Below are 18,490 nucleotides of genomic sequence, written 5' to 3' on the forward strand. Positions count from 1 at the left end.
ACAACAGTATCATCTTCAAATGGATCAGACCATTTGATGTATATAATGCATACAAAAACAGAAAGAGACTTTCGCTAATTGCAAGCTCCCATCTGATTGGCTAGCTTAACGAAATTTCCAGGAAAAAGTTCTAAAGGGTGCTATCCTGAGCAAATCCAAATGGATAAATGTGCCTATTTTTGTGAGATTCATGGCATGAATTGTGTGGAAGACTCGAAGATTGGGAAGATTTTTTTGTGGTTCGTTAACTAGATATCCACAATTTATACATTTACATTTATGCATTTGGCAGACGCTTTTATCCAAAGTGACTTACAGTGCACTTATTACAGGGACAATCCCCCCGGAGCAACCTGCCTTGCTCAAGGACACAATGGTGGTGGCTGTGGGGATCGAACCAGCGTCCTTCTGATTACCAGTTATGTGGTTTAGACCACTACACCATCACCACTTCTTGCGAAGCGTTTCAAGAGTGCCGATATACAGTCGAACATCATCGGGATACGTCACTATTTATATCACTCCACTTTTCTTTTTTACTTAATTAACTGATTTTTTCAGTGATCATTTCTGGAGATTCTACATCTTTAGTTTTTATTTCTTTTTTATATTCAATTTGTCATTACAGATTTTTCTAGTTTTAGTTTGGTTCATTTTTATTGTAGGCTGACAAAGCATTTACTGGTATCATTTAAATATGTTTAAACGTCATTACATTTCTCAAGACAGTCTTGCGTTCCCTCTACCTAGTGGAATTTTTATGTTTAATCAAGGTGGATTGTAAATGTTTAAAATGTTATAATAAACTGTGCATCAAAATCTAAAATTAGTTTGAGGTCATTTTTATTATTTTAGTTACAGTTGGAAGTCAGAAGTTTAAATACACTTAGGTTAAAGTCATTAAAACACATTTTTAATCACTCTACAGATGTTCATATTAGCAAACTATAGTTTTGGCAAGTCGTTTAGGACATCTACTTTGTGCATGACACAATTTTTCCAACATTTGTTTACAGACCGATTGTTTCACTTTTAATTGACTATATCACAATTCCAGTGGGTCAGAAGTTTACATACACTAAGTTAACTGTGCCTTTAAGCAGCTTGGAAAATTCCAGAAAATGATGTCAAGCCTTTAGGCAATTAGCTTCTGATAGTCTAATTGGCTACCTGTGGATGTATTTTAAGGCCTACCTTCAAACTCAGTGCCTCTCTGCTTGACATCATGGAAAAATCTAAAGAAATTAGCCAAGACCTCAGAAAAAATTCTGTGTTTGGTTGGTCAAGACTGGTTCATACTTGGGAGCCATTTTCAAATGCTTGAAGGTGCCACGTTCATCTGTACAAACAATAGTACGCAAGTATAAACACTATAGGACCACATAGCCATCATACAGCTCAGGAAGGACACACATTCTGTCTCCTAGAGATGAACGTAGTTTGGTGTGAAAAGTGCAAATCAATCCCAGAACAACAGCAAAGGACCTTGTAAAGATGCTGGAGGAAACAGGTAGACGAATGTAAGGGGGTTAAGATGGGCAAAGAGGAGGCGAGAACCGGCTTGCCAATATAAATAATATTTAATTAAATTCAAAACCAAAACACACAAACATATACACACACTCTGACTGCACTATGCCTCTCGTCAATCTCATCTCTCTCTCTCTCTCACTCTCTCTCTCTCTCTCTCTCTCTCTCTCTCTCTCTCCTCTAGCGCGACCCATCAGGCCGATTGGGGTTCGGGCGTGCAACATTCTAGCCCAGCCCGGCCCGGCCCCGCCCCCTCCGCTCCACAACGAGTATCTAGACTCTTGAGTAGGACTCTTTAGACACAGCAAAAGAGTCCTATATCAACATAACCTGAAAGGCTGCTCAGCAAGGAAGAAGCAAATGCTCCAAAACCACCATAAAAAAGCCAGATTACAGTTTGTAAAGTGCACATGGGGACAAAGATCTTACTATTTGGAAAAATGTCCTCTGGTCCAATGAAACAAAAATTTTACTGTTTGGCCATCGTTGACCACTGTTATTTTTGGAGGATAAAGGGTGAGGCTTGCAAGCTAAACAACACCATCCCAAACATTAAGAATGGGGGTGGCAGCATCATGTTGTGTGGGTGCTTTGCTGCAGGAGGGACTGGTGCACTTCACAGAATAGATGGCATCATGAGGAAGGAAAATTATGTGGATATATTGAAGCAAAATCTCAAGAAATAAACCAAATGTCTTCCAAAAGGACTCCAAGCATTCCACCAAATTTGTGTCAAAATGACTTAAGGAGAACAAAGTCAAGGTATTGGAGTCGCCATCACAAAGCCCTGACCTCAATACGGTACAAAATTTGTGGGCTGAACTGAAAAAGCGTGTGCGAGCAAGGAGGCCAACAAACCTGACCCAGTTACACCAATTCTGCCTGGAGGAATGGGCCAAAAGTCCAGCAAATTATTGTGAGAAGCTTGTGGAAGGCTTCCCAAAACATTGGACCCAAGTTAAACAATTTAAAGGCAATGCTACCAAATACTAACAAAGTGTACGTGAACTTCTGACCCACTGGGAATGTGATTAAAGAAATTAAATGCTGAAATAAATAATTCTCTCTACTATTAATCTGATATTTCACATTCTTAAACTGAAGTAATGATCCAAACTGAGTCAGGGAATGTTTTCCGCAATTAAAAACAAATATTTTATTATTAGAAAGCAAGACAAAAATACTTGTCTTGAAAATCATCTTTTGCAGTGCAAGTCTACACATGCATTCTACACTAATTCCTTTAGTGTTGTCTGTACAAGCTTTTGTGAACTCTGTAATACGTTTGCATAGATAGCTTGTCACTAACTGTACCTGTTTGGCCATATGCAAATATGCAGGCGTTATATCCCTGGAAAGCGCTGTCCAAAAGACTCTCCCCAAGACACTGAAACACCACATCCTGACCTGCGACAGCAGAAGAGTTACACATTACTAAATCATATCCCATAATAATATGAGTGTTTATCAGTAAATCAGCTGAAAATATACAAGGGTAACTAAATAATACAAAATGCAGTTTAGTGATCAAAAATGACTGAAAGTATCAGACCTGCAAACTTGGACACCTCGGTCTCGTCCATAGACCAGAAGCAATAATCATATGCAAAGACCTGAAAGGAAACATTACAAATATATAAATGTTACTATGTACCATATGCAAACAAATTGAAGGTTTGTCAACGTTAGTCTTCGTCCAGTGATAATCACTGTGATTTTAGGAACCCAGAATATTATTATAGGGCTGTATTATTTAATTATATATAAAAAAATGAAACATCAAGTGATTATGTAAACATCTTGACAGGGCTAGTTATATACATTATTCATAATAACATAAAGTAGAAAACTCACCTTTGGTTTGCTCCTGCATTTATGAAAGAAAAAAACAAAATGTTCATATATGGACAAACACAAACATCCTGGGAGAAAAGGCAATTCTCAATCATCATTTCATACATCACTGTAAATAACCAAGTGAAATGAATAAACAAACTAAATATATTTGAATCACAATGCGAGGGTGTTGTGGGTTGCAAGAGTGTTGCAAATTAAGACTTTGGGAATTGTTTTTTTTATTGTCTGGTTACAGAGAACAGCCTCTCCTCAACCAACCACATGATTTGAGGTTTCATTTTGAGGGACAAATTGTTCAGGACGAGATACGCAACCGATTTTAACACTTAGAATTTGATCAAATCCCTTTCCCTGAGTGTGAGCAATAGTTAAAGTGAAACTTGCCTTAGCAAACTTAATTAAACACCAATCATAATAACGTTTTCCTGACTGTGCGTGACCTTTGCAACTTGCCCTGTTGACAGAAAGACGACACTCAGTCTTTTAAAGATCTTTCCAGAATTTGTGGACATATTTCAGTCATTAGGAGTTGCGCTTCATTAAAAACAAAGTGGTTTTCTTTGAAGCCGTTTCCCCTTATCTGTACTTTACTTAGAAAACCAACCTGACATAATTATCATTATAAATAACACCCACCTAAGATGTCTAAGATGTGATGCTTGCAATTTAGGCTACATAATAAAAACACAAATTTGCTGTAAGGGATTATAATGGAATTTGGGTAAACTTTGAACTTTCTTGTAAAACCTGTTTGCAGAACGTCAAGACAGCAAACCACTGCATGTTACAGCAGAGAGGCTTTAGCAATGTGATTACACCATGAGAGGTTGTGTGCATGAGTAAAAGGTGTTCTTAGCAGGGGCGACGCTAGGGGTGGGCATACCGTGCTTAAACCCCGGATGTTTCATGAAAAGCCCCGAATTTTTTATAGCTTTGTACTAATCCCCGAAATTCCATGTGTGCAGTAAAATAAACTCCTTTGGAACTACTATTCTGCACGCTGTCTCCTTTTACATTCATTCACTCCTGACAAGAACTGCCCACTGAGACAAGAAGCAGCGACTGACGTGTTAGCTGTCCAATCATCGATAAGAAGTTACATTCGATCCAGCCAATGAGATTGAAACTTCTAGACTTGCACTTCAAGATGCGGCTGCTTCAGGCATGTGTAACTACTATATAACTTATTGATAGCATTGTCAAATGAGGCTAACTATTTGTTGCTAAAAGGGATAGTTTACCCAAAAATGTAATTAAATTAAAAATCATTTACTCACCCTTATGCCATCCCAGATGTGTATGACTTTCTTTCTTCTGCAGAGCACAAGTTATGATTTTTAGAAGAATATTTCAGCTCTGTAGGTCCAAACAATGCAAGTGAATGGGTGCCAAAATGGTGCGTCAACAAAAAGCACATAAATGTAATCCATAAGACTCCAGTGGTTTAATCCATGTCTTCAGAAGTGCTATTATAGGTGTGGGTGAGAATCAGATCAATACCAAAGTCCTTTTTACTAGAAATTCTTCTCCCTGCCCAGTAGGGTGTGATATGCATGAAGAACGTGAATCACCAAAAACACAAGAAGAAATATGTGAATGTAACCGGTTTCTCTCTCACACCTATAATATCACTGCTGAAGTAATGGATTAAACCACTGGGGTTTTAGGGATTACTTTTATGCAGATGTATGTGATTTTTGGAACTTCAAATTGTTGGCACCCATTCACTTGCATTGTATGGACCACATTTTTTCAAAAATCTTCACTTTAGTTCAGCAGAAGTAAGTCATACACATCTGGGATGGCACTGAGTAAATGATGAGAGAACTTAAATTTCTGGGTGAACTATCCCTTTAACAGACCTGTAACTGTTCAGCAACAACTATAGATTTCATCATTATCATTGTTTCATTTTAGCATATATATATATATATATATATATATATATTAGATTTTTATTTGTGAGGAAGATAGCAACTTTTTTTTATATGAACGCTCCATTTCTTTTTCCTGACTTAAGATAATAATTAAGACACCAAGGCCTATTACAATACTGATGAACACAGAAATGCTTACAATGCTTACACACGCTTGCAAATATTTTTGTTCTTCTACGATTTGATGTGAAATATGACCCGGGCATTCCTTTGTGAGATTAATCCAAAGTCATTCCTGCAGAAGCAGGTGACCTGGAAAACAGCCAAATCCCTGAGAGAACAGGCACACCCTTTGTAAAGATTCCAGGAGAAGCAGCAATGGAGGAAAAATGGAGAAAGACTGGAGGTAAAGCTAGCTAAACATCACCCAGCACAAGTTACCAAGCCGCTGGCTTTATAAAGTGCATGCAAGCGCAGTTTGTCACGTGCTGAAAGACGACAAACACAAAACATAGTTCATTTGAGTTTACAGACAAACAGACAGCTGAATCAAAGACAGATATGAAATACTGCTGACTGATGAAGGTTCTATTCCCAAATGAACAAACTGCTCTCTACAACACTCTAGCAACCACTGCGAACATTTAACCACATAGCAACAACGTAGAAAACACCCTAGCAACCAATGAGAGCATTTTAACCACATAGCAACACCCTAAAAAACACCCTAGCTACCACTGAGAACATTAACCATATAGAAACACCATAGAAAACATGCAGAACACCTTAGCAACCAGCTAACAACACACTAGCAACCACTGACACATATAGTAGCAACAGCGTAGAAAACATCCTGAAAACTTATGCAACCACTTAACAACACTCCAGCAACCACAGAGAGCATTTTAATCACATAGCAGCACTCTAGGAAATACCTACAACACATTAGCAACCACCAATCAACATTCTGGCAACCACTGAGAACATGTTAAACACATAGCAACACCCTAAACAATACCCTAGCTACCACTGAAAACTTTAACCAGATAGGAACAGCCTAGAAAACAACCTGGCAACACTCTAGGTTGCTAGAACTTGGTCACTGAGAGAAAATTTTAACCACATAGAAACACCCCAGAAAACATGATTCTTGATCGACAGCTCCTCCTCTAGCCAATCAATCAAAGAGGGGAGGTGACGTCACTCCAATGCAACTCCGACAGCTGCTGCTCAATCACACGATGGTAGATGAAGATGGATAACTGTCAGCTGGACAATCACAGGTAATTGAATATATCGATATTATTTGTGGTTGATTGATACATTGCTTGTGTCTGTTTTGAGTATTTTCTGCCAGCTCTAGGAAACAATGTGTTGTCCAAGTAGGCCATTATCAGGTCTGTTAACACATGTATCATGTCAGCTGAGTCTTTAGTTTATGTATTATTTAAGATGTCCTTGTTTGTATGTTATTGGCTGCATATAAAAAAAAACACAGCTGGGTTGGTGTGGATGTTTGATGCATGTTTTTACTAGCTGTACCAATGTAGTCACGAGTTCAGAACCGAACTTAATCCGCACAAAAACCGTAATAAAACCAAGGAAAACATGATTTTGTTTACAATTCTGATGACTTAGCTTAAATTTTTCTGTTGTTGTTTTTTTGGTAGCATAATTTAAATGTGTTCATATATATTTTATTCATGCTTTTTATTTTTTGATCTCCGCTTATTATTAATTTTTGCGCGTATTATTTTTTGATCTCACGCTTGATATTTATTTTATGATCTACGCTTGATATTTATTTTTGCGTTTATTATTTTATGATCTCCGCTTGATATTTATTTTTGCGTTTATTATTTTATGATCTACGCTTGATATTTATTTTTGCGTTTATTATTTTATGATCTACGCTTGATATTTATTTTTGCGTTTATTATTTTATGATCTACAGCTTGATATTTATTTTTATGCGTTTATTATTTTATGATCTACGCTTGATATTTATTTTTGCGTTTATTATTTTTATGATCTACGCTTGATATTTATTTTTGCGTTTATTATTTTATGATCTACGCTTGATATTTATTTTTGCGTTTATTATTTTATGATCTACGCTTGATATTTATTTTTGCGTTTATTATTTTATGATCTACGCTTGATATTTATTTTTGCGTTTATTATTTTATGCTCTATGCTTGATATTTATTTTTTTATCTGCGCTTATTATTTTTGGATCTATGCTTATTTATTTTTGCGCTTATTATTTTTTTGATCTACGCTTGATATTTATTTTTGCGCTTATTATTTTTTGATCTATGCTTGTTATTTATTTTTTGATCTGCGCTTATTATTTTTGGATCCATGACCGCAATACTTTTGACGGGATTTTGATCCCATAGAAAAAAATAAATAACTAAAAGAAAATGAGGGACTAGTCGAAATTCATTTTTGTGGTAATCAACTTTATGCCACAAATGCTGTCGATTGAGCCTAACTTGTATTGAACCCAGAACATTCCTTTAAGGCAAGGCTTGGTCAAGCCAAAATTCAAAGTTTATCTTGACGAACTTTCCAAGTTTCTTAGTTCTTCTAATGCCTGTTTGTCATTTCCATAGAAATGTGACCAAAATATATTGTTAAAATGACCTTGTGCTTGGCCAAACAAAGTTATGTGACAGCGCGCATTTATTAAGCTTTGTTCATACGTTGCTTGAAAAGACCCACTGAGATGTTAGTTATTTAGTTTCTTTTTAATCACAAGTATCCACGACTACCTTTGACTTGCCAATGAACTTTCACTTGTTTCCACGGCTACTGAAGGCCACATGAGAGGAGGAATGTTGAGAAAGAAAGAAAACAACCAAAGGCAGATACAGGAAATCAAACAGGCCACATTTACATTTCTATTTGCATTACTAGTAGTGTTTGCTAAGGCAAGTGTCTCCATTACTGTTGCTTATATAAAAACAACCCCCTAAGCACAAGTATTAAACTTGCGCACATAACACGTCCCGCACCACTCACACGTTCTTAAGAGAATATAAAATTGTAGATATTATTCCAATAGTTTGAGCCTTTTTATGCTAGATTAAGAGATCCATGTAATTTTTCCTAACACTCTTGTTGTCACATTAAATCTCTAATTACATTCACACAGTCCAGTTTACCTGCTGTCACTCTTTCCCAGGTTTCCACTTGCTGGATGCAGCACGGTTTGGTTTGCCTCCATGTCCAAAACACATTTGGTCTTTAAGTCCCTCTCTATAAGAATACAACAATTGCAAATCAACCAGTCTGAAAATGGCTAATCTATTGACGGCTGTTAACTAATTATTATGGTGCACCTTTTGTATGGACAGACCAAACAATGGCTACGTTTACATGTACACCAATACTCTGATTATTGCAATAATACAAGTAATAATTCGATTAAGATATTTACATGATTTGGGCAAACCTGTTCAATCCTGTTAACAAACTTGCCAATACTCTGATTATTCGTTGAGAAATGTTCTGTTTCCATTACAAAACATTGTTGCAAATATGAATCTTTAAATACGAAAATTAGTCAGTTTGTGAGGTTCATACGAGTCATTTGTTTATCGGATTACACTGCTTGCTCAGTCTGTTTTGATTCACTTAAGAGAATCGGTTCATACGAGTCATTTGTTTATCGGATTACACTGCTTGCTCAGTCTGTTTTGATTCACTTAAGAGAATCGGTTCATACGAGTCATTTGTTTATCGGATTACACTGGTCTGTTTTGATTCACTAAGGAGAATTGGTTCATGAGTCATTTGTTTATCGGATTACACTGGTTGCTCAGTCTGTTTTGATTCACTAAGGAGAACCGGTTCATGAGTCATTTGTTTATCGGATTACACTGGTTGCTCAGTCTGTTTTGATTCACTAAAGAGTATTGGTTCATAAGAGTCATTTGTTTATCGGATTACACTGGTTGCTCAGTCTGTTTTGATTCCCTAAGGAGAATTGGTTCATGAGTCATTTGTTTATCGGATTACACTGGTTGCTCAGTCTGTTTTGATTCACTAAGGAGAACCGGTTCATGAGTCATTTGTTTATCGGATTACACTGGTTGCTCAGTCTGTTTTGATTCACTAAAGAGTATTGGTTCATAAGAGTCATTTGTTTATCGGATTACACTGGTTGCTCAGTCTGTTTTGATTCCCTAAGGAGAATTGGTTCATGAGTCATTTGTTTATCGGATTACACTGCTTGCTCAGTCTGTTTTGATTCACTAAAGAGTATTGGTTCATACGAGTCATTTGTTTATCGGATTACACTGGTTGCTCAGTCTGTTTTGATTCACTAAAGAGTATTGGTTCATACGAGTCATTTGTTTATCGGATTACACTGCTTGCTCGGTCTGTTTTGATTCACTAAGGAGAACCGGTTCATACGAGTCATTTGTTTATCGGATTACACTGGTTGCTCAGTCTGTTTTGATTCACTAAGGAGAACCGGTTCATACGAGTCAACTGTTTATCGGATTACACTGGTTGCTCAGTCTGTTTTGATTCACTAAGTAGAACCGGTTCATATGCGTCATTTGTTTATCAGATTACACTGGTTGCTCAGTCTGTTTTGATTCACTAAAGAGTATTGGTTCATACGAGTCATTTGTTTATCGGATTACACTGGTTGCTCGGTCTGTTTTGATTCACTAAGGAGAACCGGTTCATACGAGTCATTTGTTTATCGGATTACACTGGTTGCTCGGTCTGTTTTGATTCACTAAGGAGAACCGGTTCATACGAGTCATTTGTTTATCGGATTACACTGGTTGCTCGGTCTGTTTTGATTCACTAAGGAGAATTGGTTCATGAGTCATTTGTTTATCGGATTACACTGGTTGCTCAGTCTGTTTTGATTCACTAAGGAGAACCGGTTCATGAGTCATTTGTTTATCGGATTACACTGGTTGCTCAGTCTGTTTTGATTCACTAAGGAGAACCGGTTCATACGAGTCATTTGTTTATCGGATTACACTGGTTGCTCAGTCTGTTTTGATTCACTAAGGAGAACCGGTTCATATGAGTCATTTGTTTATCAGATTACACTGGTTGCTCAGTCTGTTTTGATTCACTAAGGAGAACCGGTTCATATGAGTCATTTGTTTATCAGATTACACTGGTTGCTCGGTCTGTTTTGATTCACTAAGGAGAACCGGTTCATACGAGTCATTTGTTTATCGGATTACACTGGTTGCTCAGTCTGTTTTGATTCACTAAGGAGAACCGGTTCATACGAGTAATTTGTTTATCGGATTACACTGGTTGCTCAGTCTGTTTTGATTCACTAAGGAGAACCGGTTCATAAGAGTCATTTGTTTGTGAAGTGGAACACACATGCTTGATGTTGTTGTGTTCTGCCCATGAGGACAAACTCATTTAGTAGTAGTAGTATATGGACTTTTTATCTCACCAACATTCAATTAAGACAACAAACGGACATTCACAACTCAGGAAAATATGTTTTATACCTATTTGGATACATATTTGCTACAGTTTAATCGCAGTATTGCCTTAATCGCATTAGAGGGTGCATGTAAACGTAGTCAGTGACATAAATCTTAAAATGATCTTCATATTTTTATATTAAATGCTTACCGAAAAATAACCATAAAACTAAGTATCTGGCACTATAATAGCACACTGCATAAAGTACATGGAGAAACATTAAAGTGATGTAATGTTTCATAACTTATAATTACTATGTTTACATATTGCATCCAGTACACATAACTGAATGAATACTTTTCATTCGACACTATTTAACATAACATATATTTGAACTCAACAGGAAACAGCATTTGCAACCCCTTTGACTTCCTTACTGTAATGTATTTCCTAATGGAACAGGATATGTTAAAGAGAAGAGGTCATTTTGACAGCCAATATCAACTGAAAATCAATACAAGGACTGAAGGAGAACGCTTGCTCATAAAGAAATGACAAAAAAAGGGCTGCAGATAAAATGTGTTGCAAACACACACTTGATGTGAGTCACATGGTTTGAGTTTAAACTCACCTCTCCTGTTTATGGGTCGAACCCGGACTGCCACTTTCACATTTGACTCATTCTGACCGCTGTCATCCATATTGAGCTCCTTTTATTCTGTATTAAAGAGTTAGCATGTTGCTATTATTATTATTATTATTTCCACAAATTATGAGCAATATCACCACTTAATGAAACAAGCATGCAGCTTTATACACTAACCAATGAGTCTGACCACATGTGTTTTGATATTTATAATATTATTCTATTTAATGTTTTAATACTTATAAACCTCACTTATCTGTACAGCACCACTGTATTGTACAATTGAAACTTTGTAACAGGCCAAACACTCATTGAGACAATGTAATCGATGTGTAACATTGTAACAAATTCCACAGTATCACAAAGTGTGACAGTTACAATGTGTCACTTAAGTTGCGACACGTGCATATATCTGCTAACAATTCATAATATAAAATATCATAATAGATTATTTTACCGATTCCTGGAGTGTGTAGTTTCCTTGCTATTGAGCAATAGGTGTCATTCCATCAGTGAAATCTAGGAATTATTCAGGGAATAATGGGTTGAACCAACAAACTGACGCTCATCCAGTCAGGAATAAAACACTTTCCGATCGACCTGCGGATTAAACGTGAATCCAGGCGTTTAAAAACGTTAAAACGGCGATAAATTCACCTGTTCGTTTCCTGATCTTTCGCCATCTTACCGTGACTTGAGCGGATCTTCAGGAGCGGTTGAACAGGTGGTGCCGGTGGCGCTGCGCGTGTTACGGGCGGTTCAGCACAAGCTAGATTTCTGCTAAAAAAAGAAGCTAAGTGTCCCGGGACGTGTTGTTAAAAGTTGCCACTTGACACAGCTTCTAAATACACCTGCGCGAGACGCGGTCAAAGACCTGCATATACCGCATGTTTACATAGAATAACAATTGAAAACAGCGCAGACGGTTGAAAATACGCGTTCGGTGTGAACATCCCCTTACGCACACTAGACGGGACGAGCAGCACCTGCCAACTCCGTCCAAAGAAAACGTACTGGATAGAAAGGCACCATCAGCTAAGCATAAAAAAAGTGGGCGGGTTTAGCGGCCTGGAAATGATCACTGATTGGTCAAGTACAATGGGGCGTTGGATATCTTTATTTATATTTTATTTACACCCGAATAATGACACTTAAACGATATAGGAGTACGTAAACAGTAAGTAACCTTTTTTATTCAAACAGTATTAATAAAATTAGCTTAAAAGTTCTTCATTGCATGGTACCATGTAAGCTGAGCAGCGCAAATATTAAATACAAATAAATAAAAACATAAAATAAAACACAGAACCTGTGAACTTTAAAAAAATATATTTATATTTTACTTTCATTACTTTCTTAATTTGTATTGGTGCTCAAGGCAGTCCAGCTTGTTGTTGTTGTATTTTTTGTGTTCGAAAATTGAACAAATGTATATATATATATACAGTAGCTATTTAGGCCTATATACACTGATCAGCCACAACATTAAAACAACCTGCCTAATATTGTATACATCCCTCTCATGCCATGAAAACAGCACCAGCTTGGAACCAACAATCATGCCATGTTCCAAATCAATGAGATCAAATTTGTTTCTCCATTCTGATGGTTGATGTGAACATTCACTGAAGCTCCTGAACCACATCTGCATTATTCTATGCACTGCACTGCTGACACATGATTGGCTGATTAGATAATCGCATGGATGATTGTTGGTGCCAGACGGGCTGGTTTGAGTATTTGTGGGATTTTCACACACAACAGTCTCTAGAATTTAATCCGAATGGTGCCAAAAACAAAAAACATCCAGTGAGCGTCAGTTCTGTGGACAGAAACACCTTGTTGATTAGAGAGGACAACAACAGAGAATGGCCAGACTGGTCCGAACTGACAAAGGCTACAGTAACTCAGATAACCACTCTGTACAATTGTGGTGAGAAGAATATAATCTCAAAATACTATTGTGAGATGCTGGTTGGCACTGTTTTGGGGGCACGAGGGGGACCTACACAATATTAGGCGGGTGGTTTTAATGTTGTGGCTGATCGGTGTATATATACAGTATATATTATATAACTTTCAAGTTTGAGATTTTGTTCTGCTGGTTTTACAGTCCAAGATTGTCCAAACTACCAGATGGGTTTCCATAGATGAAGCCATAAACCTGGAAAAAGTGAGTGACCGTTAAACACCTGAATATTCTCGGGTCTTCATTACAAGAAAAATGCATTAATTGAAACATGTTTCCATTCCTAAGAAGTTTGGGTTCATTTACACACATTCTTTGTGTTATAGGAGTTGAAGGAATGTTCTGGACGATCAGAGCCGGAATATTGTCTCCCTGAAGACATCTTCATAAGAATACTTCTGCATTAACCCATCTAACATGTGCACTGAGTTGATGAATGATGAAAAACGATGTTGTTGTTTTCACAGAAAGGGCTGCTGGATCTCTCCACAGACGTGCTTCTGATATCAAACTATCACTGTTTGATGGTGCTGCCGTACATCACAGAGCACACTGGGTTTAATGGAACTGTGTATGCCACAGTGCCCACACTGCAGACTGGCAGATGTGCTTTCAAAAACAAAATGAATTCAGCAATATATGCAGGCTTTTTGATAGTTGTGCCAACCAATGCATGGCATTTTTAGATCTCAAAGTGATGATTTCATCTGAATTACTCAGTGCTTGTTTTCATTAGTAGATGAGAGGACACGTCGGTTACAGTGTCATTCAGATATGACAACACTTTAGTTTGGAGTAAAACCACTCACCAGATGTATGGTTCAGGCTGATGATGGCAGAGTTGGTGATGGTCGTGGAAAGAGTTTCAAAGGCTCATACAGCCCCCTGCTGGAAGAACAAAGAAATACAAAGGTGCAACAGACAGTTACACAGACCTGGTGACACCTGTTAAAAACAAATGCATCTGAAATCTGTGGTGGCACAATAATATAATGGCATGCATTGAAGTAATAACTCAAATAATGGAAGGAATTGTGGGTAGATTTTGTGATTAGAATCTCCATCCGTCCCAAACAACCAAGTACTGGTTATTACACAGGTGCAACCCAGAAAACAAAGCAGTTGTACAGTTGTACTTTGTGCGCAGAACGCATCGTATGCTCAGTGAACGCTACACTGCCCAACAGTCTGAGACTCTCACTATGATAGCTGAGAAAAAGAGATTCTTCTTTGTAGATTTAATTTGATTGCTTTATAATGAGTTGAGATATTGTGTGTGCGTTCAGGTGTCAGGTTGCTCCAGGGGTCTCTGAAGGACGCTGTTGGAGAAAGTGTTTCTGCTCTCAGTAAAGTTCAGCTGGTGGGATATTCATAAAAAGTGGTGAGTTATGCATTTCAGTTCTCCCATCAGCTTTAGCTTGTCCCTGTAATAAGGGCTCTGTTACAGGGACAATCCCCCGGAGCAACCTGAAGTTAAGTGCCTTGCTCAAGGACACAATGGTGGTGGCTGTGGGGCTCTAACCAGCGACCTTCTGATTACCAGATTACCAGTTATGTGTTAGACCACTACACCACCACCTTTAGTTTTAGCTTAGTTTAGTTTTAATGTAAGTATTTTATGGCTGGCAAAGTAAATGTGTGAACTAATCAGGGCAAAGTTGTTTTAGCACAATCTAGTGGTATTTAAAAAAAATTTATGTTTAATGAAGCCAAGCTATGATTTAAAAATGTTATTTTATTTTTGTTGGTTTTGGAATTATAGTTATACATATAATTCATATTTTATAATATTAAATTCATATTATAGTTTAGTTTTGTCCAACCATGTGAGTATTTATTTTTATTTCAGTTAATGAAACAATCTTTATTTAGTTTTAATTTTATTTGTCATTAATGATAATAAAACTGGCTCTTTTTATAGCTTTTTATTAGTTTGACGTCATTTGTATTTATTTTAATTTAGTTTTGGAAATGTGAAAATATATTGATTTATTCAGAGTTTTTTCCAACCATGTTTTTATTTTAAAAATATTTTCATTTAGTTTTCTCTAATGATAATTAAACTGGGTCATTTAATAGCTTTTTATTAATTTGAGGTCATTTTTATTTCATTGCAGTTAGTTTTGGAAATATGAAAAAATATTATAATTTATTTGTAGTTTTTTCCAACAATGTTAGTTTTTATATTTATTTCAATTAACGAAAATATATATATTTTTAGTTTTCATATTCGTTTTTATTAACAATAAAAACACTGGCTCCTTTTATAGCTTTTTATTAATTTAAGGACATTTTTATTTAAATCAAGTTAGTTTGGGAATAATGAAAACTTTTAATGTATTTTGTATTTTTTTCCAACCGTGTATTATTTTTATTTCACTTAACAAAAATGTCCATCTAATATAGGCCTACTGTATAAATATATATATATATATAGTATATATATATATATATATATATATATATTAGCTATACATATACATATAATAGTAGTAAATAATAACATGTAACATATAATAACACTGGCTCTTTTTATTACTTAGAATAAAGAAATATCCATACATTAAATGGTTTTGTAGTCAGTATGATCTCTCTCTCTCTCTCTCTCTCTGTCTGTCAGGAGTTATTTGGTGCAGTTCAGGTCACTCCGTTGAGTTCAGGATATTCTCTGGGCAGCTCAAACTGGTTCATTCAGTCTCATTATGAGAAAGTTTCTTATATCTCTGGCTCTTCTCTGCTCACCACACATCCTCAGGAGACGCAAACACACCTGCCGCACAGCAGACTACCTGGACAGCCTTTTTAGGCATCAAAGGCACGCTCTCGACATGATTCTCTTGTACTCTTCTTTGTTGACTCTAGATGATCTTAAACAGGAAGTGTCTGTTGTTGGTCTGAGAGTTTATTTCTGTTGTAGTTTCTGATTCTAGAGAACACAATGTGCCATTCAGTTTCTATTTTGAGTGATTTAAGTCTTGTGTTTTGTGTTCTTCAGCCGATGAACCAGAGCTCTCTGAAGAACAGTGATGTGCTCACCCTGACCGCCAACCCAGACGGCATGCTAGGGGAATTCTGCAGCATTTGGGTGAGTGTCAAACTGTGATTCAGAGTGTTATATAGAGTAAAGAGTGCATCTGACTCTGAATATGGCAGAACATGTCTGAGAGTTTGTAATCCAGATTGCACCACATTCCTTCTCCTCTCAAGTGTTTCCTGTACGTTTCTGTCTGTCAGCCATGACGACCCGTGCCAGAGGGAACGTATTGGTTTCACAAGTTATCTATGATTGGTGTGTCTGTATCAGTTCATGGACTGTGGAAACCTTGGGAACACACCGTTTTATTTCATCTCCCCCATAGCCAACCGCTCCCTGGAGTTCTCGCAGATCTTCGCAAGTTCTCAGGATAAATGATAAGAAGTTCATAAGAATGTGCAATTCTTGAAAAAATCTTAAGAATTTCTCAAATATTTTCTTAGGCATGTTTTTATTTGAAAGGCTTTGACATTTTATCAAAGTCTGATTATACTTTCTACTCATGAGATTACAAGAAATGTATTATGGTAAATAAATGTATTCACCTTTTTTGAATGTAACGTGCTATCTCAACTTTCTACTGATATACAGTTGAAGTCAGAAGTTTCAATACACTTAGGTTGAAGTAATTAAAACAATTTTTTTAACCACTCAACAGATTTAATACTAGCAAACTATAGTTTTGACAAGTCGTTTAGGATATCTACTTTGTGCATGACATGAGTAATTGTTTAAAGACCGATTGTTTCACTTTTAATTGACTATAAACTTCTGACCAACTGGAATTGTGATACATACACTAAGTTAACGGCACCTTTAAGCAGCTTGGAAAATTCTAGAAAATGATGTCAAGCCTTTGTGCAATTAGCTTCTGATATGAGGTGTAAGTATAAACACCAGGGGACCAAGCAGCCATCATACAGCTCAGGAAGGAGACACATTCTGTCTCGTAGTTTGAACGTAGATGAACGTAGTTTGGTGCGAAAAGTGCAAATCAATCCCAGAACATCAGCAAAGGACCTTGTGAAGATGCTGGAGGATACATGTGGACGAGTATCTAGATCCACAGCAAAACAAGTCGTTTATCCACATAACCTGAAAGGCTGCTCAGCAAGGAAGATGCCACTGCTCCAAAGCTGCGATAAAAAAAGACAAATTACAGTTTGCAAGTGCACATGGGGACAAAGATTGTACTTTTTGGAGTTATGTCCTCTGGTCTGATGAAACAAAAAATGTACTGTTTGACCCATAAATAGTCCAATTTTTGTACCCAAAGTACTTTTTACATTTTTGGTACCACATAGTTTTTGGTACTGGAACCAAACGTTGTGAGTTTGTCAAGACCATCAAAACAAATGAAATAAAAAAGATAAAATGTATTTTTGTATATTTGTTTGAGAGAAATAACTACTTAAAGCTATATTATGTAAGATTTTTTTTGTTAGAAATGAACAAACTTGTATATTGTAAAGCACTTGTTTTTAAATGTGCTATGTTAATAAAAGGGACTTACTGTGATGATATGATATGATAGTGTACAATGAGGCTAATGCCCCCCAATTAGACCAATTGCATATAATTGTCTCCTGTAACACTGCAACAAATTGTTTGACATTAGTAGAAATTAACATTGACATGATTTTTTTCCTCCTATCATTATACACTTTGGGACCACAATAAAACTCATTTCATTAAGTGGGGGGACTTTACTGTCATTGTACACTGATCAAGAATGAATGTAAGTTCAGTGACCTCATAATTGATCCCACAAATTACCTTCACCAAAAAAAAAATGCTTTCCTTTGTAATAATCGGATTGTTTATAATTGAATTGAAATGTGCATTTCCTGCAGCCTCTTTACTCCATCTGAACATCACCGCACAGACCTGATGCTGGAGCCTCTGCCTCCGCCCATGGCCTACCGCCACTGCCCTCTGGGTTTCCTTCAGATGCAGCTATGAACGCATTCACCTGCTGCCTGAGGTCAGAGACTGCGGGTCACCTGTGATACTGCCTCGTGAAAATACAGCATATTAAGAGAACGTCACAGCAATAAGCCATTCGAGGCTCTGCGTTACAATGATTTGATCACATTTAAGAGATGTTATTAGCCGTTATTCAAAACAGAATCGAGAGAACCCCCTTCACTGAA

At 36.8% G+C, this 18,490-nt stretch overlaps 2 protein-coding genes and 1 pseudogene across 3 annotated transcripts in view; 1 reads left to right on the forward strand and 2 right to left on the reverse strand.

Moving 5' to 3' along the window:
- Nucleotides 1–12,260, reverse strand: part of kif13bb (kinesin family member 13Bb) — a 50,065-nt gene extending 37,805 nt beyond the window's left edge. For both annotated transcript variants that reach the window (XM_052098160.1, XM_052098159.1), the window contains exons 1-7: nt 12,023–12,260; nt 11,792–11,934; nt 11,320–11,406; nt 8,435–8,528; nt 3,385–3,397; nt 3,083–3,143; nt 2,845–2,937 (exon numbers count right to left, since the gene is read on the reverse strand). In XM_052098160.1, coding sequence (XP_051954120.1) covers nt 2,845–2,937; nt 3,083–3,143; nt 3,385–3,397; nt 8,435–8,528; nt 11,320–11,389 — 331 coding nt within the window. In that variant the 5' untranslated portion in view covers nt 11,390–11,406; nt 11,792–11,934; nt 12,023–12,260. The remainder of the gene's footprint in view (nt 1–2,844; nt 2,938–3,082; nt 3,144–3,384; nt 3,398–8,434; nt 8,529–11,319; nt 11,407–11,791; nt 11,935–12,022) is intronic.
- A 218-nt stretch (nt 12,261–12,478) lies between these two features.
- On the forward strand, nt 12,479–16,715 carry LOC127623961 (integrator complex subunit 9-like; annotated as a pseudogene).
- Nucleotides 16,716–16,732: 17 nt separating this feature from the next.
- The window catches only part of LOC127623705 (exostosin-like 3), a 39,987-nt gene continuing 38,229 nt past the window's right edge, over nt 16,733–18,490 (reverse strand). The window contains exon 6 of the mRNA XM_052098162.1: nt 16,733–17,473. Within this exon, the coding sequence (XP_051954122.1) occupies nt 17,420–17,473 (54 nt within the window). The 3' untranslated portion in view covers nt 16,733–17,419. The remainder of the gene's footprint in view (nt 17,474–18,490) is intronic.

Source organism: Xyrauchen texanus, chromosome 30, assembly GCF_025860055.1.
Source record: "Xyrauchen texanus isolate HMW12.3.18 chromosome 30, RBS_HiC_50CHRs, whole genome shotgun sequence".
Lineage (NCBI taxonomy): Eukaryota > Metazoa > Chordata > Actinopteri > Cypriniformes > Catostomidae > Xyrauchen > Xyrauchen texanus.